Source organism: Drosophila pseudoobscura, chromosome X (genome assembly GCF_009870125.1).
Source record: "Drosophila pseudoobscura strain MV-25-SWS-2005 chromosome X, UCI_Dpse_MV25, whole genome shotgun sequence".
Classification (NCBI taxonomy): Eukaryota; Metazoa; Arthropoda; class Insecta; order Diptera; family Drosophilidae; genus Drosophila; species Drosophila pseudoobscura.
Genome location: NC_046683.1, coordinates 47,632,115 through 47,656,933, shown reverse-complemented (window position 1 = coordinate 47,656,933; position 24,819 = coordinate 47,632,115). Strand labels below are relative to the sequence as shown.

The following is a 24,819-nucleotide window of genomic DNA, read 5'->3' as shown; positions in this document are numbered from 1 at the left end:
GTTAGATCGTTTCGGGCCTAAACACTGCGTCGCATTTGCCGAACTGCTTTAAACTGCTTTCGGCTGGCTAGTGGAACGGGCAAGATTTACATCAGGCTAGGCTGTTAGTTAACTATATGGCGGGAATATTTAATTAATGCAACACGCTTCAAAGCTCAACTGCATAGCCATAGCCACTGCCCTGGGTAATCTCTCCACGTTTCCATCGACACCAGCCGGTGTCTACAGTGACCTTATACCAAGGCGGTGCGTTTTGGAGACTTTCCGCTGGCGGGGAAGCCCCCAATAAATTTGACATTAATTTGTTGATCTTCTTCTGATCTTGATTGCTGTTTTCCCCATCAATTCCTTATACTCTTGGGCATTTCTTTGGGTTCAATGTGAATTTATTGTGATTGATACTTTTTTGAACCAGCCGCCACCTCGCCTTTCAATTCCAGTACACATTACACTTTTATTAGAATTAAGCACTCGTAAGAAATAATTCAAAACAAATAATTTTCTATTAAGAGAAAGAGAGAAAGGGAGAGAAAGAGTGTCATGCCTGATCAAAATCGTACCAGATCGAACTCGTTATCGTTATCCAAGTAAGACCATTACCAGGCGGCAAGGCAATTGAGGCGAGGCGACAAGCACACAAAAAAAAAGAGTGATAAAATCGCTTCGTATACGAGGCCCATTATTAATTGGCGCACTTTTTTCCTTTGTGACTGGTCTCGGGTTACTTAAAAAGTAATAAAAGAAAATTTTCATTCACAGCACGGGTACATCCATCACGCAAGCCGAAAGCAACTAAGAACACTTAACACATCTTGTTGTCTAACAATTAAACTTTTGTACTTTGTTTACAACGCATTTCATTTAGCATTTAGCCCTGGTCAATTGACGACGATCCACCGTCCACTGTCCTGTCCTGTCCCCCTACCGATGGAGTTTTCTCCGGTATTTTCTGGCGCTTATGCAGAGAGTTTTATGGAATGCACATCTATGGAAATGGAATGAATCATGCGATTCACTTAATTGTAATTTCAGTTCAGGGATCGGAGTACAATGGAATAAATGTCTGAACTTAAAATATGACTGCCAGCAGTTTATCTTTCCTAAGTTTATTTATATTTTTCCAATAGTGTAAACCACGTTTTACTTTAAATTTCAATTGGAATTTCAGTGGAACGAATTTGGCTCCACATTGAAGATCACGTCGTTGTTTGTTTGAAAATATGACAACAAAAATTTGCTGAAAGTGTTGTAAAGATAAAGATTGAGAAAGGTATTGGCATTCGATCTTTCGTAGTCCCCCGCATACGAATTATCAAGGAAGTGCTCGGCTCCCAGTCATTCTATATAGTAAGATACATAGATCTTCGCATTTAAACAAGATTTTCCCTGACGCTATCAATCGACCATCAATTGAGTGCCGCTCGCGCTCGCGCTCTCCCTCTCGCTCTCGGATCTCTGTACGAGCATCACGAAGCATCTTGTGGAGATCGGCAAGCGCATATCCGGCGTCGCTAGGCTTGCGCTGACGCTCGCTTGCTCTTAGTTCGATTTTCGCTCTTGTTTCGGGGCCCAAGACTTTGAAGAGAGAGCCAGAGACCGCCCCGTGGGGTTCCCGCAGCTGGGCCGCTCGGTGATCTGTGATTTGACGCTGCCTTGGCTGCCGGGGGCCTGGCTGTCGTATAAAACAGCGTAACGGACGCTTGCAAATCTCATTCATATGAAAATTGTCAATACGTTCGAACAGCTTTAAGAACATCCAGTGAAAATACAATCAAAGGACAAGTGCTCAAAACTAAAAATTTCACAAAGGACAACCAAACATCTCAAAAAGGGATATATAATACCTAAAGAAAATATCAGTGATCAATATATTCGTTTGGTGAATTCCAAATAAGAGAGAAAAACACGTTAATGAAATACAGAAATAATCAAGGCACAATCCTGCAAATACAATTCAGAACATTTCTAAGATACAATTCTCTATGTGCCTATCCACCTGAGTGCTAAACGAAGACGACAACGAATAAAAATATAATTTAAGGATTGAAAAATCCGACATCAAGGTGAGGAAGTAAATTAATACTGAGGTGAAAGCGGCTTTAGATCGACAAGTATTTCACCGTTTATTAAATGCAAATGAAGCAGACTTTCTACACCAACAATTGTCTCACTTAATAAGTTTTTTTTAATTCTCATTATTTATGTAGTTTTTATTCAACCAAGTGCCACTTAGAACGTTTGAAATGTATGCCATTGACTGTGTATTTTTATTAGCACTAAAACTAGTTAAAAATTAGGCAAACAATTAAAATTCGTAAAGCAAAAACAAAAAAACAGCTGAAATCAATTTGGAGAACCCATAAATCTATCAACAAGGGGGGGAGCTGTCGAATATCTCAAATTTCTCAGACCCTCTGACGACTCTGGGCAATTAGCCAAGCCCTTTCGCATCCGCACCCGCCTCCGCCCTGGCAATTGCCCTACCTATTGGGCAATCTTTTTTACAACTGTTACAAGGTCCAAGTATCCCCGTGATAGATCCGTGGCAGCGTCAAGTGCTCCTCTTCATTGGAGAGGACCGGTGAAGTTTGCTGGCACTATCTTTGACCAGATGGGCATGCCCTAACAGCCTGTCTGCCACAAATCATGTCAAATGGTTTATTTTGTTTATATGAATATTAATAATAAAAAAAAACGAAAATCGAAAAACCGAACCAAATACAAAAACAAAACCCAGACATGGCAAACCCCAAAACAAAACACACGCATATCAATTGGCGGAGACGACGAGCTCGAGATATAGGAAAAAGACAAAGATGTTTTCAGATATTTGCCCTGGTCAGTGGTGGGGGGTGGAGGGGTCCCACATGCCAAAGGGGGATAGAAAATGCCACCAATTAAGCCAGGCGCCCTGTCCGTGCCCCCCCCCCCCCCCCTCCCTCCCTTCCCCCCACACAATCGTAGAACAGCACCCAGAACGCATACGACCTGTGTACTACAAAGACTGTCTCCAGACAAGAGTGGAAACGTGTTTCTCCTCGGCACCTCTGTGTGGAGGGAACCTTTTCGATTAGGCCGCTCTTCCACGGAGGCATCTTGCTCTGCTCTTACTCTTCGCCTCAGGCCTTGCCAGCAGTAGCTCTCTTCAGATGCGATGGATGGCAAATTTCTGGCCAAAACCGGCGCAATCCGGCTCAAGCCACAAGCCACTGATATAAACCAGTTGAATTCGCTTAAATCTGAATTGGGCGCGGGAGCATTTCTCACTTTTCGCTCAAAACTTTGCTGCCGTTTGGTCTGCCTCTTTCTCAGTATCTGTGTGAGTGTTTGTTTCCGTATTGCATCAGTGTGTGTGTGCGATTGTGTGTGTGTGAGTGCCACAGGAGCAGATTTTCTTTAATAGTTTGAATTGGCTGGAAAATTGGGAGCAGGAGAAGCAGGTTCGGTTCTAAGTTCGGTTGATTAAAATAATTGTCAGAGTGTTTGAATCAATTGGATTGTTGATTGATTCGTATGGGTTATCGATTGCAAAATGAGTGTTTTATGATTTAACAATTGAACGCGAATATCAATGAATGTGTAATGGGTGGTGGAAATATTGTATGGAAATCAGACACGATGCAAAGTGTCCGACGGGCCAAATGATCATTACGATCTGTACTCCTAAAAGTAGTTCATGCTACATACATATGTACATAAGTAACCTTAAGGTTAACCTTACATAAGTAACATAAGTCTTCACTTTCTCTTGGAGACTCCCTACCAGAATCAGCTTTCTCTTCCTTTCAACATACATATGTCGATTACATATCCCGAAAATCATTTACGAAAGCGTTTCGCCTTGAACGAGTGTGGACCCATAACGAAAATATATTAATAATAAAGCAATTACACATAAATGGAATTGTTTGTTTAAGGAAATAATATATTTGTACTTGAACATGGAAACTGTGGCCAATGGCCCGTTCGATTCCGTAGCCCCTACCCTCCCTTCAGTCTCCCCTGCTTCTTTCCAGAGATGACTGCTGGTGGAATTTGTGGGGGATCGTTCGCTTAATTAATTAATGGCAGCCAAAGCGACACCCACTGATGGAAAGCTTTGGCGATTGCCGCCTTGGTGCAATTTCTTTTCGGGAACCTTGATCTTGCTATGATCTAAGCCGTATGTTATGCTCTATTCCGTTTCAGTTCGCGAATAACGTTGTGGGGCTTCAGACGGAGAGTGACCCAAGGTGTCTGGCTCGAAGCACTCATCGGTTGCAGTTGCAGTTGCACATTCCCTGGCAGGATGTTCGCTACCCAGGATACCATTTTGAAGCTGCTGACCCTCTGCGCTTTGGCGCATTCTATTACCGCCTATGCGCTGCAGGAGAAGACCCCCGCATCGGGATCTGCATCTGCTCCGCTGGACCCCAGTCACAAGTATCTGATTGTGCGGGGAGAGAGTCCTATCGGAGCCTCCGCCTCCCAGGAGCATGTGGACTTTGATAATGCGGCAACGCTGCTCCTGCAGGCCTACAAGTCCCAGCAGACCACGTCCCCGAATGGACTGGAGGAGTGCAGCGCGCCCAGCCACAAGCCCACCTTCTCCGGCTACGACTACGTGATTCTGCTGGGCATGCTGGTCATCTCGCTGGGCATTGGCATCTTCTACGGTTTCTTCCAGAAGGGAGGCAGCTCCTCCAACGAGTTTCTTCTGGGTTCCGAGATGAGCATCTTCCCAGTGACCCTCAGCCTGACGACCAGCTTCATTACGGCTATCGAGCTGCTGGGCAACCCATCCGAGATGTACTTCCAGGGCACACAGTTCGTGCTGATTGTGATCCCCATGGTGCTGGTCATCCCGGTGGCGGTCAAGATCTTTTACCCCATATATTTCAAAATGGAGCTCACCAGCTGCTATGAATACCTGGGCATACGCTTCGGCAAGGAGATCCGAATCTTGGGCGCAGTACTCTATGTCATACAGGTGCGTTCAGAGGATCCTCAACAGAAAGAGCTTTGTGTAACCTATCTTCCTCTATTAGATGTGCTTCTATACGGCTGTTGCTGTCCTCGCTCCAGCCATTGCCTTGTCCAAGGCCACAGGATTGGACACCAAAATTGCTGTCATTCTGATTTATGTGGTCTGCGTCTTTTATTCCTCGCAGGGCGGCATGAAGGCTGTGGTCATTGCCGATTCATTCCAGGTAAACGGACCAAAGAAAACTCCAGGGATGCATTTTGTAACCTATTTTCAATCCTTTTCAGGCTGCAGTCCTGGCTGTGTCTCTTGTTTTGATTGTGGGTCTCGGCAGCTACTACAGCGGGACTCCCATTCAGGTCTTTCAGAAGGCTGCCGAACTCAATCGCTTGGAGTTCTTCAAGTAAGTTTTACACCCAGAAACCCTTTTGCCTTTCCCCTCTAATTGTTTGCACTCTTCCAGCATTGACCCCAGTCCCACGACCCGCCACACCGTTTGGTCTGTGGTCATTGGCGGCTTCTTCTACTGGACATCGCTGTTCTGCACCAACCAGGCCTCCGTCCAGAAGTGCATGTCACTAAAGTCCTTAAAGCTAGCGAAGATTGCTCTGGGCTTTGCCATTATAGGTTTGATTGCCGTTTTCCTGCTCAACTTTTACACGGGCTTAATGGTTTTCAACCACTATGCGGACTGCGATCCCCTGACGGCAGGTCGCATCTCGGCCTCCGATCAGTTGCTGCCTTTCTACGTGATCAATACGTATGAGCACATCTACTCCATTGCGGGCATCTTCGTTGCAGGCATCTTTGCGGCTAGTTTAGGGTAGGCACCACCACACTTGTGGAGCTTTAAGAACCAGCACTGATTATACTTTCTCTTGCCTCCAGAACTGTGGCATCTGCCTTGAACTCTCTGTCCGCTGTGACCTGCGAGGATCTGCTTGCCAATGGCATGAACATCAAAATCTCTCCGGAGAAGGGAGCAACCTATGCCAAGTGGATGTCCTTGGGCTACGGTATTGCCTCCTTCGGACTGGTGTTCATTGTGGAGCATCTGGGCGGCGTGTTGCAGGCTACTCTCACATTGAATGGCCTCATCGGTGGCGTGACACTGGGTCTGTTTGTCCTTGGTATTGCCTGTAAGCAGGCCAACACTAAGGGAGCCTTCTATGGCGGGCTTCTATCGCTGATTCTAGTGATCTTTGTGGGTGTGGTGGCCCAGATAGCCAGTGTGGAGCCACCTCCGCTGGCCACATCCATCGAGCACTGCGATTGTCATGTGAATGTGACCAGCATTATCGAGGACTTGCTCACCGAATCAATTAATCCCATTGAGCAGGAAGGATTCACGTGAGTTTGGCTTTTGTTCTCTAACGTTTCGATGGTTATTTGAATCAGTTATTCGATTCCTTGCAGTTCCTGGCCCATCTTCCGGCTAAGCTATATGTGGTATAGCATGATCGGATGCCTGTTGACAGTATTCCTAGGATGGTTCATCTCCCTGATAATCGACTTTAAGCAACGACGAAATGTCCTGAAGATCACCGGCAAGGGCATCGATAACGAAGGCGTTTCCGATGAGGTGTTCAAGAGCGACTCCCAAGTGCAGTACACCACCAACAGCACCATCACCACCACCACAGCGGTAGACCCACCACTCCCACCCACAACCAAAGAGACTACAAGTGACGAGGGGCATGTGAATCATGCCATACGCATCGACGACGAATAGAATCGAATTCGAATTTGGCTTGGAATAATTCCAATCCAGTGTATTCCTTGTGTAACCGGTAACCTCTATGTACAAAGACCAGTCGCAATCCTAACTGTCCTAGTTTAGTCGCAAGAGTGATTTTTAGTTTTAAGTCCAATCATAGCCCGATTGCTGCTACACCCCGAGAGCAATCTTCGACACAGTATTCTGTATACAAAATTTTTTTTTTTTTTTTATATAGTCTCTTTCAACCGTGTATACATATATAGTTGAAAGAATTATTTGCACGGGCCAACAACGCCACCACACTTTACTAATTTTACTACGAAAGTGAATTTACCTTTAGGTTTGTTTTAAGCAACCATAAAAATAACCTTAAATAAACACATATATGTATTCTAAATCAGCAGCCGCTGACTTAAATCAAAATTCAATCTGATTTTTATGTAAAATGGAGTAGTTCCTAAAATACACGTGGCATGTATTGGTTGGAGCCACTGTGCATATGTAGTTGTCATGTATACTCTACATGTCGATCAATATCGATTCTTCGCGGGAAAAATTCTAGAAAATCATTGATTTTGCAAAGAAGTTTATTTCGTTATTTAGATTCAAAAAAAAATATTATACATATATTAAATACTATAATTTCAATGCATCAATAAATTTACAATTATATATTATATGTATTGTATATTTACAGTGATCCGTCCACCGAATCACGTCACACTGATCTCCTCATCGCTATCGGAGTTGGAGTCATCGTAGTCGTCGTAGTACAGCTTCATGAACTCTGATCCCTGTTGCTGCTGTTGTTGTTGTTGTTGCTGTTGCTGCTGCTGCTGTTGTTGCTGCTGCTGTTGCTGCTGCTGCTGGTGATGGTGATGCAGCTGTGCGGCTGCTGCGGCGGCCGCCAGCTCCACCTCTCGCATTGCCGTGAAGTGGGGCGAGTGATGGAGCTGCTGCTGCAGTTGCTCGAACCGCCGCTGCTTCGCCTCCTGGATGCTGTTCTCCAACTTGAACTTAAGATCGGCGGCCACCAGCTGCTTCTGCATCTCAGCATTGATCTTGGCCTGAAACTCTGCCGCACTGCTCGCCCCCGGAGGCGAAGAGGCAGCCGATGAAACCGTTGTGGCTGCTCCACCCGATCCTCCCGTGGGTGTGGGCGTGCCCGACTGATCGCTCATCTTGAGGCTGGTGAGCAGTGGGGGCGGCGAGCTCATTTGCATTCCATATCCCGCCGACGGATGACACGGAGAGCTCCTGCTGCTGACGGACTGCGGTGATTTGGGTGTGACAGCAGCCGGCGGCGGTTCATCCTTGGCAATGGCACCGGGCGGGGGTGTGACACTGCCATTGGGCGAGAGCAGGGAGGGGGAAATCGGTGTGAGGGGTCGATCGCACTTGGCATCGGACAGATCCGGATTGGGATTGTTCTTGTTGGGCAGCGTCTGGTCGCGGGAACCGCCGCTGGCCAGCAGCTCGCGCTCCTTGGAGTTGCGCCACTTCATCCGGCGATTCTGAAACCAAATTTTCACCTGCAAACGAAAGGGGATATAACGATATAGACATAGATATGGATTCAATCTTGCAATGAAATGGGTAAATTAAGACTGTCCATCTTCGGATGGAGAGCTGTCTGTCCCAGGCAGACCAAAAATCCAGGGAAGTGGCAGTGGCAGTGGCAGTGGGCTGTAGTTTCCCCTAAAAACTTTTCATGGCCACAGGGGCGGATGAGTTCCAATTCCTTCAACGTTTTCCGGTCACAAAACAACTTTTCCCCTAACAAAAAACTTTTCTGTGGCAAATTGAATCTACCTACCGGCCCTCCTCATCCTATTTCTGGTTATGTTGTCGTGTGTGTGGGCGTGGCCCTGGCCAGAGGAAAAGTTTGAACTGCAATGCCAGCGCCAGACGCCGAGCATATCCATAATAAATGCAAATTAGAGGCATTTCCCCAAAACCGGCAACAAATTGATTAGAGGCCGCACAGTGGTACACACAAAGTACTGCGAAAATTGTGCTAAAATATAGACACATAGAAGCCGCACAGTGGGCCACACATTAGGGGAATAGGTACTACGAAGTCTGTGGTGGAATATGAAAAAGTTTTTACCCGAATTTGCTGACTATTTCGGTCCCACTGTTTAGGCCACAAAGTTAGTCCGGCAAAAATTCTGTAACTTTACTATCCATCTGCCTCTCTAAACAGTCTCGCTCTGTCTCTCTCTTTCCCTGTTGCTTGCTGCATTTGACAGGCAAGCAGCGCATAGGCACAGACCCTTGAAGCAGATTGCAGGATACCCTGAACCTGGACCCCCCCCCGGACCTGGACCGTGCCTTGGCCCACCACCACCTCGGCGACTGTTTTTGAGTTATTATGCAGTGGGTGTTGCGTCCTTGTTGTGCTGCCTCTTGTGCATGCCTATGACACAGCAGGACATTCGCACTTTGTTGCAAAAGCCAAACAATTTGCAACAATTTATGGTCAGAGCACTACTCCTTCTTCGGTAATTAGATTGTGACTTGATGTGAAATTTTCAAGCAAATTGATGCGTGAAATTGGGAAATACCGGGAAAGGCCATTGCCGTTTCCCACTCACACTCACTCGTACACCCTAATCTCTAAACATTTATAAATAAATAAGTAAAGAGCAGGCCAACAAAAAGTTGCTGACATGTTAAACAAGCGATTAACCGCAGAGATTTCTTCGGCATCAGATTTTTCCCCGGGGACACGTGCCAAAAATTTTTTCAGTTTGCTGTTTCGCTTACTTCCGGTCATTGAGTTTTCCAGCGCTAAACCCACCAAACCACCAAGCCACCAACCCACCAAGCCACCAACCCACCAGTGGGAACCCAGCAATCCAGCCAGCAACCCCATCCCCTAAGCAATTGAAATAATAAGCTCAGGCGGCGATAAGATTAATGATTATGGGTCCAGCCCAAAGTCAGTCGTAACTGGGGGACAGAGTTTGCTCTAGCCACCGAACCACTGAACCGCTGGACGACCAACAGCCACCGTCGTCATCGTCATCGTCTGTTTCTGATGGAAATTAATTATAAAGCGTGCAATTTAGTATGCCAAAGAGTGAGAGAGAGGGAGACAGAGGCGGCTCGGAAAATTGGGCAGCGTACTTCCGTTCTGTCGCAGACTTTTCTATTTATACTTTCTCGGTAGCAGCCAAGTTTAATGAGCTTGAAATTATGATGTTTGCCTTCGGACAACAGAAAGGGAGAACGGAAAGAAAGATTGCGTATACTCGTACTTGTATAGAACCTGTTCTAGTTAACCCGATGTGCGATGCTGTAATTATTCCGCAACGGAAATTCCTCAATCAACAACAACAAAAACAGCTCGTATGGAAAATGTATAAATACACGTATCAATTGCATTCCATGGGTACCGAAACGAGTCGAGTTTAGTTCTATTATGGGACTTGCACTCCCCCGGCTTGTTAACAAATATTGGCCATGTAACGACTGTGCCCCTGCCCCGTCCCTGCCCCCGGCCCTGCCACCGAGGCGGACATCATACATATAATTATTGTCTAACACAAAAATATTCGCTTAATTTTTGCCGGTCAGTAAATAATTAAATTTATGCAAATACTCGTATTTATGGTGGCGACAAAAACTAAAATTCAATTGTTGTGCCTGGTAATTAGGGAAATGTTTTTCCGGAGATGATGATTATATAATAGAGCTTATGTTTGGGATTGTCGGAATGCCTCACTGACGATTTGTTGATAAGAATCTAACATTGGTTTTCCAATCTTCAAACTGTACCAGACTTTTGCTGATACGAGTACTAGGATCTTCTAGGAATTGGGAATCCCAATAGGAATCCTATGAATTTCTCTTCTAATCTTTATCTCCTTCATTTCAGTTATCGTTTCAATCAAAACCAAATGAAGTTCTTAAGCACTTTCATATCCAATTCCGGCTAAACTGTTTCCCACTTTGTTAAAGACCCACACATATTATGCTCCCTCAACGCAGTCCTTCCCATCTTCCCATCCCATTCCATGGACCGTAAGCCAAAACGATAAGTAACATATTTTTCTGACACGCTGCCAGCATAACGCGCATGGAATTTGTTTGAAGTTTTTATAAACCACCCAGAAGAGAGTCGGATGGTATGGTTCTCTACGGTGGGAGTTGGTAAGCGGGTCGCTCAGTCAGTTGGCTACAAATTGCTTGGCCTCCTGTCCCCTGTCCCCGTCTACTACTTTTTTCTGCCCGAAAATTGACTTTGGGCAATGAGCACAAGCTGTTGTTGGCGTTGCGATGCGATGAGGGAGGATGGAATGAAGATGGGAATGGGACTGGGAATGGAGTTCCCCCCCATTCGAGATTCTGACTTCTGCCAATCTCGTCCGGGGCAACATATGTTAACTAATGAGGCTGGATCCGGGATGGCTGCTCCCGGGGATGACTGCTCTCGGGGGTGGCCTGCTGTCAACCCATTGCGGCCCCCGAAATGTCATTCGATATGCGACGTAATAGCGTATTAAATAGTCTGCTACTATTTGCCAAAGTCATTTCAACAGCAGTTGGCAGTGCGTTTTGGGTTACTGGCCATCGTCCATGGTCGATTTGTCCATTTGTCCATTCCAAACCATCCTCATGCCGCTCCTCGTTGTGGTTATTGTTTTAGTGGGGGGCCAGAAGCTGAAGTGTTTGCAAAATACTTTGGATTGTGGCGGGCGAGCATTTATTTAGCAATTTGTCAACAATTTATTTTGTAACCAAAGCTGCAAATGATGGTTTTTAATGTTCCTCAATCGTTTTTGCGCGTAGAGGGTGCGAGGGTGGACGAGACGGGAGGGGAAGGAAGGAATCAGGAATTGGCAAATTGAAATGAAATTTGAGCTATGAACATGTTTCGGGTGTGTTTAAGTGTTCTTTGATTGCAGACAAGTGAAATGGAAATGTAAATTGAATTGGTATTAATGGGGATTCAATCCCTAGAAACTTTGTGTGGAGCGAAAGAACTTCAAGATATCTCAAGTCATAATAATAGTTCGAAGGTGTGGAAACTTATAGGGAAACTTTATGAAATGAAACTTTAATAGCTTTGAGATTTGTGCCTATGGCTCTCCTGCGGTGGGTTATTGTGAAAGACCTTAAGATCCTTAAGAGCTGAAGATCTTAAACATTTGTATATATTATAGAGAATAATAGAGAAACAATAGAATATATTTAATTACTTTTAAGGATATCTCAACCCCAAGACAAGTCGTCGGGAATTTCAGAAACCATCTTAAACTGAATATGAAATGGAATCATCATTTGCCGGCTACTAAAAAGGATAACAAGGCTCATAAAAAACAAAGCAAATATCACAAAAGGCCAACCCAGATTGAGAGTGTTAAATATCGTATCCTCTTCTATTCGGGGATTATTTATCACCCGAATTGATTTAAAGCCCGCAAACGAAAGAAATCGAAATCGCAAGCAAAAAAAACAAAAACGAAAGTCTGGAAATGTTTGTGTAATCCCCCTCCCTCACCAACTGGGCCGGGTAGGGCCTGTCCACCATGCGTCATCCTTTATCCGCCATCCACAATGCACACTCCACACAAAAGACAAGGCAGACGAAATGAAAATAAAAATATTTATAACGTGAAAAATGCCAAAAGTGCCATATACTCGAATATGGAGAGAAAGGAAGAGAGAGTCGGAGAGACACAGTCGGGGAGATTCCACAGTTGATTGCCGAGCGTTGGCGGGAATTTCCTTTATCCTTTATCCGCTCTGGTATTCTGGTTTTGGTTCTGGTGCTGGATTCCGAGTATTTTTTGCTCCCCCATTTTTCGACAAATCAAAAACAGACGAATTTGTTTTGGACATGACACTTAAAAAGTTGCCGGAGAGAAAGAGAGAATCCCCGCCAGACACGTGTGGGTGTGCTTGGGTGTGTGCGTGTCCCTGTGTCTGCGGGGGTTGCACGGGAATCATCCTGCCTCGCGACTCCTTGAGCTCCTGGCCATGGCCTTTTGTGTATTGATTTAAAAATGCAAATCACATTTAGCCTCAAGATGTTTTCATTTCCGCTGTTTTGGGTCTGGCGCCTGCAGGCGCCTGCAGACAGACTCCATCCAGCTCTTTCGCTCTTTCATCTGAAGTGTCATTAATGGCAATTAAATTTATAGCGAGCGGATTATGAGGCTGGTAACTGTCAGTTGCACTGCATTCTGAAGAGGGCGTGACTGATGGACAGAGTGTGGTATTATTTGGGGGTGTGTCATGCTTGAAAGCTATGGGAACTGAAAATGGAAGAGTCTTAACCTGTGAAGATTGTGATTTTTAGTGTTTTGATTCGATTGCTTTGCGTGGGAGAGCCCTGAAATTTTTTCTAAACTATCAAATGTAGAAATTTCCTACACTCCTTTCATTCATAGAGTTCCAAAGCCTATAAATCCAGAGACCCCTCGCCTTGCCTCGACTGGCAACGCTTTATATACTCCGATCTGCCAGTTAATAACCATTAGCAACTCGGCCACGCCTTTGCACGTGACTTGCATTCCGCACAGAGGGGAAAAAAGCAGACCAGAATGTCGCCCATAAATCGCGTTTGGCTGCAATAAACGCACGCGGTTTCGGCCAGCGATTTTTCGAGTGCGTTTGTAAAAATCGCAATAAACGTTGCAATGAACAACACTCGAAATGATGAATCACCTGAATCCGCAGCCAGCGCGGGTCACCAGCATTCACCAGCATTCAGCAGCATCATCAATGCAACGTTTGTCGACCACAAGGCACGCGACAATGGAACCGACCCCATTCCTGGCCATATCTCACGGGCCTGGTCCTGGTCCTGGTGCTGGTCCACTGCAGGCCATCTAGGCCCAGTGCAATATGAGAATATTTATGGCAGGCAATGGATGTTGTGGACGAGTGGGGCTGCAGCAAAATGAACAACAAATGGCCGCAAAAAAGTGCAGCACAACGAAGGATGAAGGCTCTTAAATCATGTTGCATACAACTAGGCGCAATGCAATCCACTCACACTCCTCACTCCCTCACACACTTACACACCCACCCGCTCTCACCCATGCACCCACTCAACCTGTGTCACTCGAGTGTGAATATCCGCACTCGTTCATCACCCATGCCACCAGCACTCGAACCGTTGTCCAGTCCCCATCCCACAGCCCATCCCATCCCACAGAAGCAGCAGTCGTTAATGGAGCTCTCAGCTCTCGGTGTCGTCATCGCCGCCGGCTGGCCAACACTTTGTGTGTCCTTTGTCCTGGGTCCTGGGTCCCAGCTCCCAGGTCCCAGGTCCAGCTACCGCAAGCCGGACACCCGCTGCGATATGATTGCGAATTTTTCTGACATTTTTGCACATTTTTGTTGCTCCAGCTTTCTTTTACTACCCTATATTCCCATTTCCCAATTTCACCACTTTGCTTTTTGATTTTTTCGCCGTCGACATTTTATCCATTTTTTTACGTTTTTCATTTTCACAATTTGACAAATTTGAAAGTTTTGAAATATACTTGCCACAGTGACATATTACAGAAGTCTGGATATAAAATGTCGTTGCTCTAGCTCTTATAGTATTTGAGCACTAGGCGCTCATACGGACGGACAGACAGAAATGGCTTAATCGACTCGTATATATATATTCTTTATGGGGTTGGATACGCTTCCTTCTGGACGTCACACACATCCATTTTCATCACAAATCTAATATACCCCTGCACTCACTTTGAGTATTGGGTATAATAATAATTAAATAATGAAAATCAAAAATAACAGTTATGCAATAAGAATGCAAAATAATAATTACTCATTAAAAATCAAAAATAATTATTATTGTATAATCATTATTTTGGATTCTTATTGTATAATTATTATTATTGATTTTTAATGAGTAATTATTATTTTGCATTCTTATTGTATAATTATTATTTTTGATTTTTATTGTTTTTGCTTAAAATAAAACTAAAAAAATTAAAAAAAAAAAAACGAGGGGGAATGTTGTGAGTTGCTGCTGCGACCGCAACTCCACATTTATAGTCTCCGATGCATAGTCAGTATGGCTACATTGAGTGCAATTAATGAATGCTTTGAACTTTTCTCTCAAAGATTTATGACCGAAAAGGGGGGTAATAATCATAAAATAATAGTTAGGGCTTGGGAGAAAGGCCCGTCAATGGGATTTCAATGCTGCAAAGGATGATCATTTCTTTAGTCAGCAGTAATGTTTACTCCCGGAATGAATAGCAATCAATGGTTTTACATAAAAACCTGATAGATGATTTAATTCTCAAAAGTTTCCCTTCGATTCTATTAACATTTCCATATATTTCTCTGTACCCCAACAAGTCTACAGTTGTCGTAGAACTGTCCAGAGCAAGCAACGTCTGGCCTGTTGTTCGACGCAAACAACTGAAAATACAAGCGATTTAGAACAACTATTTATGACCCACTTATACCGCAAGTCTAAAACTTACTCAATCAAAACAAAAACTTGTATAATTCCGCACTTAACAAATAATCCATCAGCGTTTATATAGGGGAATTTCGAAATCTGTGCCCGCTAGTATTTTCCAGTACTAGTTGGAATGCGCTTGCCTCTTTTAGCTCTACCCAGACCTGGGGGCATTATATGATCATTAAGGTTTAAGTGATCGATCGACCAGTTTCCAAAAAAAGGGGCGTGACATGTGCAATGAGTTGATGAATTCATGTTTCAAACGCAACTGGACACGCTTATTGTGTAATTATGAAATTTTTATGAATCATATGCTAGTGAAAGAACAAAAAAAGAGCTACACTAATTTGGCATGACATTGTCAGTCATCATCAGCATCATCAGGCTGCCGCAGCCGTCGGCTTTTGGCAGGGGGCACCCATTGAAAGGAATGGTGGTGACAACTCCTGGGCCTGGGCCTGGGTCTAGATCTGGGTCTGTGTCTGGGTCTGGTCTGTGATTGAGTTGTGATCGATTACATTGTGACAAGACCGAATTGGCTACGCAAATTTCGCTGCCATGTGAAAATGTGTCTGCGTGAAGGTTCTTCCTTTACAGTGCGCTTTCTCTTTGCCTTGGTTCCTTTTTGAGTTTTACAAAAATTAATTTAATTATTGCATGACACACAGAGAGGCAGAGGCGGAAAAAAGGAGAGATTCTCCCTCCAGAATCAATGAAAGCTGTCTGCCTTCTCAGCTACAGCCTTTGTCGAGATGAATTTCTTATAGCTCGTTATAATTTCATTATATTTCCACGCCAGCAGCCCCCGAGCACTCCGACCTTTGCTTATATATATCTCCGAGTATATGTGTATTCCAATGGTATATACATATGTATACAGGCGGCCACCCAAGACGACCGACCGCCCGACCCGACCCGAGCGACTGCGCATTTCAAGGAGTGCCGTGCCCGCCCTGCTCGTCGGCCCCCACTCCGACCCACGAGCCACGACCCACACCCGAACCCCTTCGCTGCCATTTTCCTCTCTGCGCAGCCATCGCCGGAGAGCTTTGCTCCGTGTTCCAGGGCGGAGTTTTATTTTCATTGTTTGCTCTTTGTTTTTGAAGGAGTACGAGGGCGAGTACGAGCAGGAGTACGAGTACGAGTAAGAGTATATTTTATATTTCCGTCGCCTTTTGTTGTCTGCTTATTAAAGCTGATTTGAAAAGTTTCCCAAACTCAATTTTCATAAGCGGTTAAATATAATTTTATAATGGCATAATTTTATGCTTATTATTATGCTTTTAGTCTGGTGGAGCTTATTGATTTTTTCAGTGGCATATCGGAGATTGCTTATGGTTATGGATTGCTTACACCAACAATGTGCCAGAGTTTGGCAGACAAAGTTGTGGAGGAAATTGAATAATTAGACGAGTGGAGGGACATTTTGAAATGCTAATTGGTCAGGTCAGGTCTCCAAACGTTATAGGGTAAGGATAAAAATCACATTAAAATTAAATGCGGTTTTCTTTGAAAGGAAGCGGAGTAGATCAAAGAAGGCCTACGGACGTATGCCATAGATGCAATGGGATCGAAATAGAAGAAAAAGTTACAAAGGGGGCACCCGGATTCGAACCAGGGACCTCTCGATCTGCAGTCGAATGCTCTACCCCTGAGCTATACCCCCAACTTATCGATAATCCCCAAATCTCCCCAGATAAACTATATATCGAAGCTCAACTGAGAGTCCTTTAGGCCCAGTCTTTCGATATATGTATCTTCAAAACCACAAGGAAGAGGTGGCTCTATGAAGCTTGAGCGGTCAACTGTTCCTCATTTTGAGATGTCCTACGGTATTCCCATTTTCCTACATAAAGGATCCTTAGAGCAAAGCAAAGCACAACAGAAAGTGGTCCATGGTATTCCACGCAACCATTGGTTTGGTGATCTTCTCCAATGCATTGACGTCGAAGTGGGAAAAAAAGTTACAAAGGGGGCACCCGGATTTGAACCAGGGACCTCTCGATCTGCAGTCGAATGCTCTACCCCTGAGCTATACCCCCAACTTATCGATAATCCCCAAATCTCCCCAGATAAACTATATATCGAAGCTCACCTGAGAGTCCTTTAGGCCCAGTCTTTCGATATATGTATCTTCAAAACCACAAGGAAGAGGTGGCTCTATGAAGCTTGAGCGTTCAACTGTTCCTCATTTTAAGATGTTCTACGGGTTTCCCATTTTCCTACATTAAGGATCCTTAGAGGAAAGCAAAGTCCAACAAAAAGTGGTCCATGGTATTCCACGCAACCATGGGTGTAGTGATCTTCTCCAATAAATTGACGTCGAAGTGGGAAAAAAATTTACAAAGGGGGCACCCGGATTTGAACCAGGGACCTCTCGATCTGCAGTCGAATGCTCTACCCCTGAGCTATACCCCCAACTTATCGATAATCCCCAAATCTCCCCAGATAAACTATATATCGAAGCTCACCTGAGAGTCCTTTAGGCCCAGTCTTTCGATATATGTACATATCTTCAAAACCACAAGGAAGAGGTGGCTCTATGAAGCTTGAGCGTTCAACTGTTCCTCATTTTAAGATGTTCTACGGGTTTCCCATTTTCCTACATTAAGGATCCTTAGAGGAAAGCAAAGTCCAACAAAAAGTGGTCCATGGTATTCCACGCAACCATGGGTGTAGTGATCTTCTCCAATAAATTGACGTCGAAGTGGGAAAAAAATTTACAAAGGGGGCACCCGGATTTGAACCAGGGACCTCTCGATCTGCAGTCGAATGCTCTACCCCTGAGCTATACCCCCAACTTATCGATAATCCCCAAATCTCCCCAGATAAACTATATATCGAAGCTCACCTGAGAGTCCTTTAGGCCCAGTCTTTCGATATATGTACATATCTTCAAAACCACAAGGAAGAGGTGGCTCTATGAAGCTTGAGCGTTCAACTGTTCCTCATTTTAAGATGTTCTACGGGTTTCCCATTTTCCTACATAAAGGATCCTTACAGCAAAGCAAAGCACAACAAAAAGTGGTCCATGTACGAGTACGAGTATTCCACGCAACCATCGGTGTAGTGATATTCTCCAATAAACTGACGTCGAAGTGGGAAAAAAATTTACAAAGGGGGCACCCGGATTTGAACCAGGGACCTCTCGATCTGCAGTCGAATGCTCTACCCCTGAGCTATACCCCCAACTTATCGATAATCCCCAAATCTCCCCAAATAAACTATATATCGAAGCTCACCTGAGAGTCCTTTAGGCCCAGTCTTTCGGCCAGCTTCTTGCGATCCGGCTTGCTGATGTATTTCTGCTGCTGGAAGCGCTTCTCCAGCCCCTTTCTCTGGGAGTCTGCAACGGAAGCAACAATTATAAATTATCCATTGGGGAGCTTGGACTTTAGTTTGGGTTGGGGGTTGGGGTCCCACTCCACGCACCTGAGAAGACGGCACGTCGCATCATGCCACGTCGGGGCTTGCCACGCGTCGAATGGGCCCAGGGGAAGCCCTGGCCCGGCGGCAGGGGAAACACTTGGGCGCCAACTGCAATTGCAACATGGGGGAAATGCATTAGACAAAAACACTTGTTAATGCGCGCAGCGGGTGGGCTGCTGGCTGTGTCCAGCCACCCCCTGTCTGGGACTAGGGCTGGGGCTGGGGCTGGGACTAGGACTAGGACTCTTACCACTCATGTAGGGATTGCGGCAGTGCGCCAGCAGCGAGTGCAAGTGCGGATGGTTGAGGGTGTGAGGCAGAAATGGGGTCGGTCGGCTGGGCATGGGTTTGGCAATCACTGGATGAATCGCTTGCGGGAGTGGTGGCGGTGGTGTTGGAAGGCCACCGTGTCCAGGGTTACCCCCACCACCGGCTTGACCGGTTAACAGTTGCTGCTGCTTTTCTTGCGTTAATCTTCGATTGCCGTTGTCCTCGTCTCCATTTGCATTGCCCATCTCCCCATGCGGTCGCCCATCCTGGCCAGAGTTGCTCTGGCTCTGGCCATTGCTACTGGTGCTGTGATTGTTGTCGCTATCGCTAATTGTGCTGCCAGGTGACGACGACGAGGATGCGGCCGTCGTAGCTGCGGTTTGCGGTTGACAACTATTGCCAGGATGCTGCTGCTGCTGCTGCTGTGGGTGTGGGTGCGGATGGGGATGAGGATGCTGCTGGTGGTGCTGTGGATGCTGTGGATGTGGATGCTGCTGATGCCCCGCCAGTTGATGCGTTAGAAATGCGGGATGTGGAAAATGGGCATGCCCAGGCCCATGATGGTGATGATGCGGCTGATGGTGATGCGGATGTGCATGCGTTGGCACTTGCAACTGTGGATGCTGCTGCTGTTGCTGCTGCTGCTGCTGCTGATGGTGTTGGTGATATTGATGGGTGTGTTGTTGCATAAAGTTTTGTTGTAGATAAGGCCATATATGCTGCGGTTGCATGAATTCTGTAAGCCGAAGAAGGGGGAAAGGAGACCAATTAGTGGTGAATGCAATTAACTATAGGTTCGGGTTTGGTTTAAAATATGTTGTAGTTAAATGACTATGTCTCTGCAAGCCACTGGTTAAATGCGCGGTCAACCGAGGCCGATTGGAAGTGCGAAGTGGCACACTATTTTCAGACCCAAGAACCAATTCACTTATTCACTTTTGATATGCAGGGAAAATAGGAATCTTGCTACAAATTTGAACCCCGCTGATGGGTGGGTGAAGGTGAAGGTGGGTCGATGCATGTCCATTGCAGGTGAAGTCCAGACAAAGTTTTACCCTAATATTTTGAGGGAGACCCAGAAACTGCCTGCGCATTTCGATCTTTCGAATCTCAGATTTCGATTGGGTTTGGTTGGCAAAATGCGGAATGATGTTCCACTAAGACTCTGTTGTTTCTTTTTTCTTATCTCTCAATTTTCTAAATTTGAGGGATTTGACGACCGTTGGAGGTATTTGTGAGATTTCACATTGGACAGTTCCACGGAACTAGAACTAAGTATGAATTCTGCATAAAAACTTTAAGAAAATGAAATTTTGTTGTACAAATTACTGCAAAAAAGGTACGCTTTAGCCAGTCCTTTAGAAACTTGACTCCTTTATCGGACTTTAAAAATCGCGATGGAAAAGCTCTTGAGAAAGCAATGAACAGAAAGTTTTTGCTGAGCCCAGACTTAAGTCCTGCCCTGTATATCTGTATGTCTAAATCCTACAATATTTGGTGCTTTATTATTATGAAAGGATTTGATCTCCACTTCACATACCCCGAAAAAACACTTGGAAGTGCCAGATTGTCAGATTGTCAGCCTTGGAACACAATCTGGCAGCTCCAAGACCCCTTTACACCTTTACATTCTCAAGACAGCGACGACAGCAACCCTTGATGTGTGTTGCGTCTTGTCTTGCCTTGTCGCTTTTCCAACTTCCAGACAGGCATCTTCCCGGCGCCCCAACACACACACACCCACACCCACACAGACAGCGTATCCCCAAACAATGGAATCCGAAATCTGCTTTGAAGTGTCAGTGTGAAGTTGGCATAATTAAACCCGGCCCAAACCCCATCCTATGCCCCAAAACGCCACACACAAACACAGACAGAGTCGCACCTTGAGAGCAAAGTTTGGCTCCGTTGTGGCTGCATTTCATTTTCTAATTAAACACCCCAAAAAGGCAGCAGACGCCATTGCTGGGGCTGTCGCCCGCACCCACACACCTCCCATCCACACACACACACACACGCTCCTGTCTCTCTTTCACGCACATTTTGACAGGCTGGCAGGCTGGCAGGCCGGCAGGCGCTGCAGGATATGCAGGATATGATTTTAATTCGATTAGAGAAATGAAACAATTAACGTATTAACGCCTCTTTAGTTCTCTCTGTGTTCGGTGTCCTGTGTTCTGTGTGTGTGCGTTTGTTCGGTTTGATGGCTCGCATCTTTGTGGTCCACAAGTTTTTGCCTGCGGCCCTTCACCACCCCCACCCCACGGCCACCCGAAAATTTTCATCCTGTGGAGCCTCCATTCTCCATGTGTGTGCAATGCGGCACATGTGTGCCTAATGAGCGCACAAATTAAGTTATAATTGTTGGCTTTTGTTTGTTCTGTTTGCCGGCGGTTTGTGCCGACTTTTCTGTACGAGTACGAGTGCCGTTACGAGTATCTGCATCTGCCGCTAACCGAAAGTTTTTGGCCGTATTGGTTTATGGCCTGTCCCAAAAAAGTTAATCTGTGGCTGACTCCTAGGCAAAAAGGCAATTTAGTGCGGTTTGCAAATCATTCAAAGTGGATTATTGGGATTGGATTGGGAAAGAATGGTAATTACGAGTGTGAATGTGGATGATTCGATTATTAAATGGCGTGGATAATAGATTGGTTTGAAACAGTGAGGGACCATCCATTCCACGGGGAAACTTCTCATAGAATCATTCCAAGATAATATACCAAATATCAAACTTCATTGGGATATCATAAAACACGAGTATATTTCATTTACAGTGTTCTTTCATCCATCTATTTATTTCTGCCACGCTTCTTCCATAAAAAAAAATCACACGCAAAAACCAACTATTTTGGCCTAAAAATATCTCCAATAAAAACGCATAAAAAACGCAGACATAAAATATGGGAAATCAGAATGTTCAGCCCACTCATTAATATCAGAAAATAAACCGAACAACAGTAATCACATGACAATTAAAATCCCACAATCCCGTAAATGCCGCAGAACAAAGAAATGTCTGCCATTCAGATGCTAAAAAACGGCCAGGGCAAAGCTGTTACATTGACTGATGGACGATTTGTTCCGCCTACTTTTTGGTCCCACAACCCCAGGACCACAATCTCTCGTCCACAACCTTACTCCGTCGGTGTCATCCCTCGATGTAAGCAGCACGCGCAGCCGCAACGAGAGGCCGAGGATCGCGTCGGAAGTAGGTATCTCTGGGTATCTCTGGGTATCTCTGTGGCACACTACGGAAGAGCGGAAGAGCGGAACTGGTTGTGCGGCATTGTTGCTCGGGGGTTTCAGGCCCAATAATTTAAACATGATTAGGTCTGGTTGTGTTTTTACAGCCTGCCAGCTCATCGGAGCACCGCCCTGAGGGCTTAGAGCACACAATAAAATCACGGCGTAAAAAACAAAAAAAAAAGATCGGTGGAAACTTTTTGGCCAGAATGTTATTCTTTTGGCTTTTCATATTGCAATTGTATTTTGTTTATGTTTGGCATTAGCCACGGCAAATTAATTGCCAAGCCTCATTTATGGGATCCTTTGCTGAGCCCCTCCCCTGCTAAGGGCTCTGCTCGATGGAGGGCTGGATGGTTGGATGGCTTACCATTCCTAACGCGGACTCCCTCCCGGGTATCGCCCAGGATGGCGCTGACACTGAACTTGAGAATGGGTTTGCTGTTGTTATCCTTTAGGATGGTGGTGGTGGCTGTCGCTGGGATGGTGGTCTCCTTGGGCTCCACCTTGGGCAATTTGATTGCCTGTACCTCCTCATCATCCATTTCTTCGTCATCCATGTGCGGCTCCTCCTCAATGTCGGCCACGATCTCATCTGCCGATGAGTCTTCATCGTCGTCCATCTCCTCGATGCTGTCGACACTCTCGGCCCGGTGGTCGGCCCGGTGATCGTCCCGGTGATCGGCACGGCACTTATCACACTTGTAGCCTCGTTTCGAGCAGCTGCAGCTGTCCGGCCGCTGCTCCGCGGGGGATACCGACTCCGCCGCCTGCTCCGCGGTCGACTCCCCGGCACGACGGGACAGGAGCATCTCACTCAGGCTGGACTTCAGCTGGCTCTCCGTGTATGTCTGCTGGGCATGCAGGAGACTGTCCACGAGGAAGGCCGTTGACATTACGCTCGATTCTAGCTGGGAGTCCTTCGCTACAAGGTTCTTCTTAATATCTTTCCCGTCAGGGGCCGTCGCGTTCGCGTCGAGTGCTCAAATCGAACTGAACGCAGAGCCCGTTCAGACCGTGACATTATCCTCGGCGCAGGACCTCTGCAGCAGCATCTCGCAGGAGCACATCACGGGGGGACTTTAGGGGTTGCTCGACGGTGGTTGGTCCGTTCATCTTGCCCAGTCGTCGTCGTCCTCTGCCTCATCCGTGTGGCACGTGATGCTGGCTGCCTCCTTATGTACTCAACGCACACTCTCTTTCTCTCTCTCGCGAGTGTGCTTTGGAAGTGTGCGTGCGTGTGCGTGTCCTGCTCGTTATTGTTGTACGCTTTTTATTTGATTTTATTTGTGTGAAAACAATAAAAATTTAATTTTCTTGTTTTGTTGCCTTTGCCTTTGCCGCTGCCACTGCCTTGAACTGTGCCTCCGTTGGGTGTGTGCCTGTCGTCGGTGTTTGTGCTGGTCGAGTCTTATTAGATTTGTTACAGCCCCATGGTGGCGCCACAGTGGGGCAAATGATGTGCACTTTTGGTTGGAAATTCGGGAATGGATTTCCGGAATCAAGTGAAATATCTTCCAGGCTTTACTGTGGCTTCAAAACCCCTAGACATCAACCAATTAAACTTGTATTACAAAAAACAAACATTAATATCAGAAATATTTCCGAATTCTGTGCATTCCACTGTGAATTAACTGAAATTAAAATGAAATGTAATTGGTTTCAAATTGATGTTGTAAATCCCAACCAACCTTGACTTCTTCTGAGGACATTTCTAAACAATTTCATTAGAAAGATGTTCAATAAATCGACAAAAGGGGATAGAAGATGATTAGTGAGGGGAAGATCTTCTGTCCCCATAACTTTTGAATTTCTTCGCACAATTTGTTGCAGGCAGCATCCCTCAACCCCCAGCCCCCACCATCATCAGCATCAGCTAAAAAAAAAAAACTGAGCCAAAGAGCCAAGGAGTCAGTAGATTAACTTTTATTATGACCGCAAATTAGTTGTCCTCGTCGTCCTGACGACAATCGACAATGATGACTTATTTACTCAAAGTAAATGCGAAAATTTCCCCGAATCGGTTATGTAAGTAAGCTTAGGAGGGAAGCTAGATGAGGGATACACATACACATATATATATGTATGTCCTTTTGGCCTTTCTATTGTATAAGAACTAGACCCCCCCCCCCCCACACACACACACACATACACACACCGACACGCGCTGGCAAATGTAAAAAGAGACAAGGCTAGTGAGAGAAAAAGAGAGAGGAGCAACCCTTGTTGCGGCTTTTGGGCTTGGAAAAGTGCAAGTGGTTGCCCAGGCAAAGTCGGGGGCGTGGCCTCGAATCACTCGAATGGGAATCGGAATCGGAAACCCATCAGGGGCGGGAGGAGCTGGCGGAAAAGTGCTCTCCACAATAGGAACAAGCACGACGAGGAGCGATAACAAAAGCCATGGCTGCTCCTTCCTCTTCTCGATTGTTTTGCGCTGCCATTTGTGGCTTTTTGCTTTCATATGGAGCACGCCTCAAAGGATTACCCCCATGTGGATCCGTTCTCCTCGCTCTGGTCCCCACTCCCTCACCCCCTTAGTCCCTCGTCTGCTGCTTCTGCTGCTGCTGTTGGCGTACTGCGAGTACATAAAACATGCTCATATAAGCGTATAAATATGTGATAATAATGATTAAAAGTTCTCATCATGCCATCATCATTTATGCAAAGGATTTCTCACTGTCTCCTCCCCAGCTCCTGCTCCTGCTCCTGCTCCTTCTCTCTCTCTCTCTTTGTTTGCCTGTGTCTTTGTGT

The 24,819-nt window shown here is 45.7% G+C and overlaps 2 protein-coding genes and 5 non-coding genes across 7 annotated transcripts; 1 reads left to right on the top strand and 6 right to left on the bottom strand.

Annotated features, from left to right (window-relative positions):
* The first annotated feature begins 1,704 nt into the window (after positions 1-1,704).
* On the top strand, positions 1,705-7,106 carry LOC4812869 (sodium-coupled monocarboxylate transporter 1). Its single transcript, XM_001353534.4, has 7 exons — positions 1,705-2,063; positions 4,189-4,969; positions 5,028-5,189; positions 5,251-5,366; positions 5,427-5,786; positions 5,852-6,313; positions 6,380-7,106. Exons 2-7 carry the CDS (start codon positions 4,289-4,291, stop codon positions 6,693-6,695), a joined length of 2,097 nt encoding a protein of 698 aa, XP_001353570.2. The 5' UTR covers positions 1,705-2,063; positions 4,189-4,288; the 3' UTR covers positions 6,696-7,106.
* A 170-nt stretch (positions 7,107-7,276) lies between these two features.
* On the bottom strand, positions 7,277-23,081 carry Dbx (homeobox protein Dbx). The gene is made up of 5 exons (XM_001353533.4): positions 22,439-23,081; positions 18,806-19,561; positions 18,559-18,663; positions 18,369-18,472; positions 7,277-8,215 (listed from the first exon to the last, which is right to left on the bottom strand). The coding sequence occupies exons 1-5, from the start codon at positions 22,962-22,964 to the stop codon at positions 7,397-7,399; spliced, it is 2,310 nt and encodes a 769-aa protein (XP_001353569.3). The 5' UTR covers positions 22,965-23,081; the 3' UTR covers positions 7,277-7,396.
* Positions 16,721-16,792, bottom strand: TRNAC-GCA (transfer RNA cysteine (anticodon GCA)). The gene has a single exon. It is a non-coding gene; the product is annotated as a tRNA-Cys (tRNA).
* Positions 17,097-17,168, bottom strand: TRNAC-GCA (transfer RNA cysteine (anticodon GCA)). Its single transcript has one exon. It is a non-coding gene; the product is annotated as a tRNA-Cys (tRNA).
* TRNAC-GCA (transfer RNA cysteine (anticodon GCA)) lies at positions 17,473-17,544 on the bottom strand. Its single transcript has one exon. It is a non-coding gene; the product is annotated as a tRNA-Cys (tRNA).
* TRNAC-GCA (transfer RNA cysteine (anticodon GCA)) lies at positions 17,853-17,924 on the bottom strand. The gene has a single exon. It is a non-coding gene; the product is annotated as a tRNA-Cys (tRNA).
* TRNAC-GCA (transfer RNA cysteine (anticodon GCA)) lies at positions 18,244-18,315 on the bottom strand. The gene has a single exon. It is a non-coding gene; the product is annotated as a tRNA-Cys (tRNA).
* Positions 23,082-24,819: the final 1,738 nt, after the last annotated feature.

Bases quoted from the DNA above. Each gene is read 5' to 3' on its own strand.
- Dbx (XM_001353533.4), bottom strand. From the start codon at position 22,964: ATGTCAACGGCCTTCCTCGTGGACAGTCTCCTGCATGCCCAGCAGACA. The intron at 19,562-22,438 runs GTAAGCCATCCA...TTCGGCTTACAG, and splicing joins GGGAGTCCGCGTTAGGAATG to AATTCATGCAACCGCAGCAT. The intron at 8,216-18,368 runs GTGAGCTTCGAT...TTTCGTTTGCAG, and splicing joins TGGGCCTAAAGGACTCTCAG to GTGAAAATTTGGTTTCAGAA.
- LOC4812869 (XM_001353534.4), top strand. From the start codon at position 4,289: ATGTTCGCTACCCAGGATACCATTTTGAAGCTGCTGACCCTCTGCGCT. The intron at 5,367-5,426 runs GTAAGTTTTACA...GCACTCTTCCAG, and splicing joins AATCGCTTGGAGTTCTTCAA to CATTGACCCCAGTCCCACGA. The intron at 6,314-6,379 runs GTGAGTTTGGCT...GATTCCTTGCAG, and splicing joins ATTGAGCAGGAAGGATTCAC to TTCCTGGCCCATCTTCCGGC.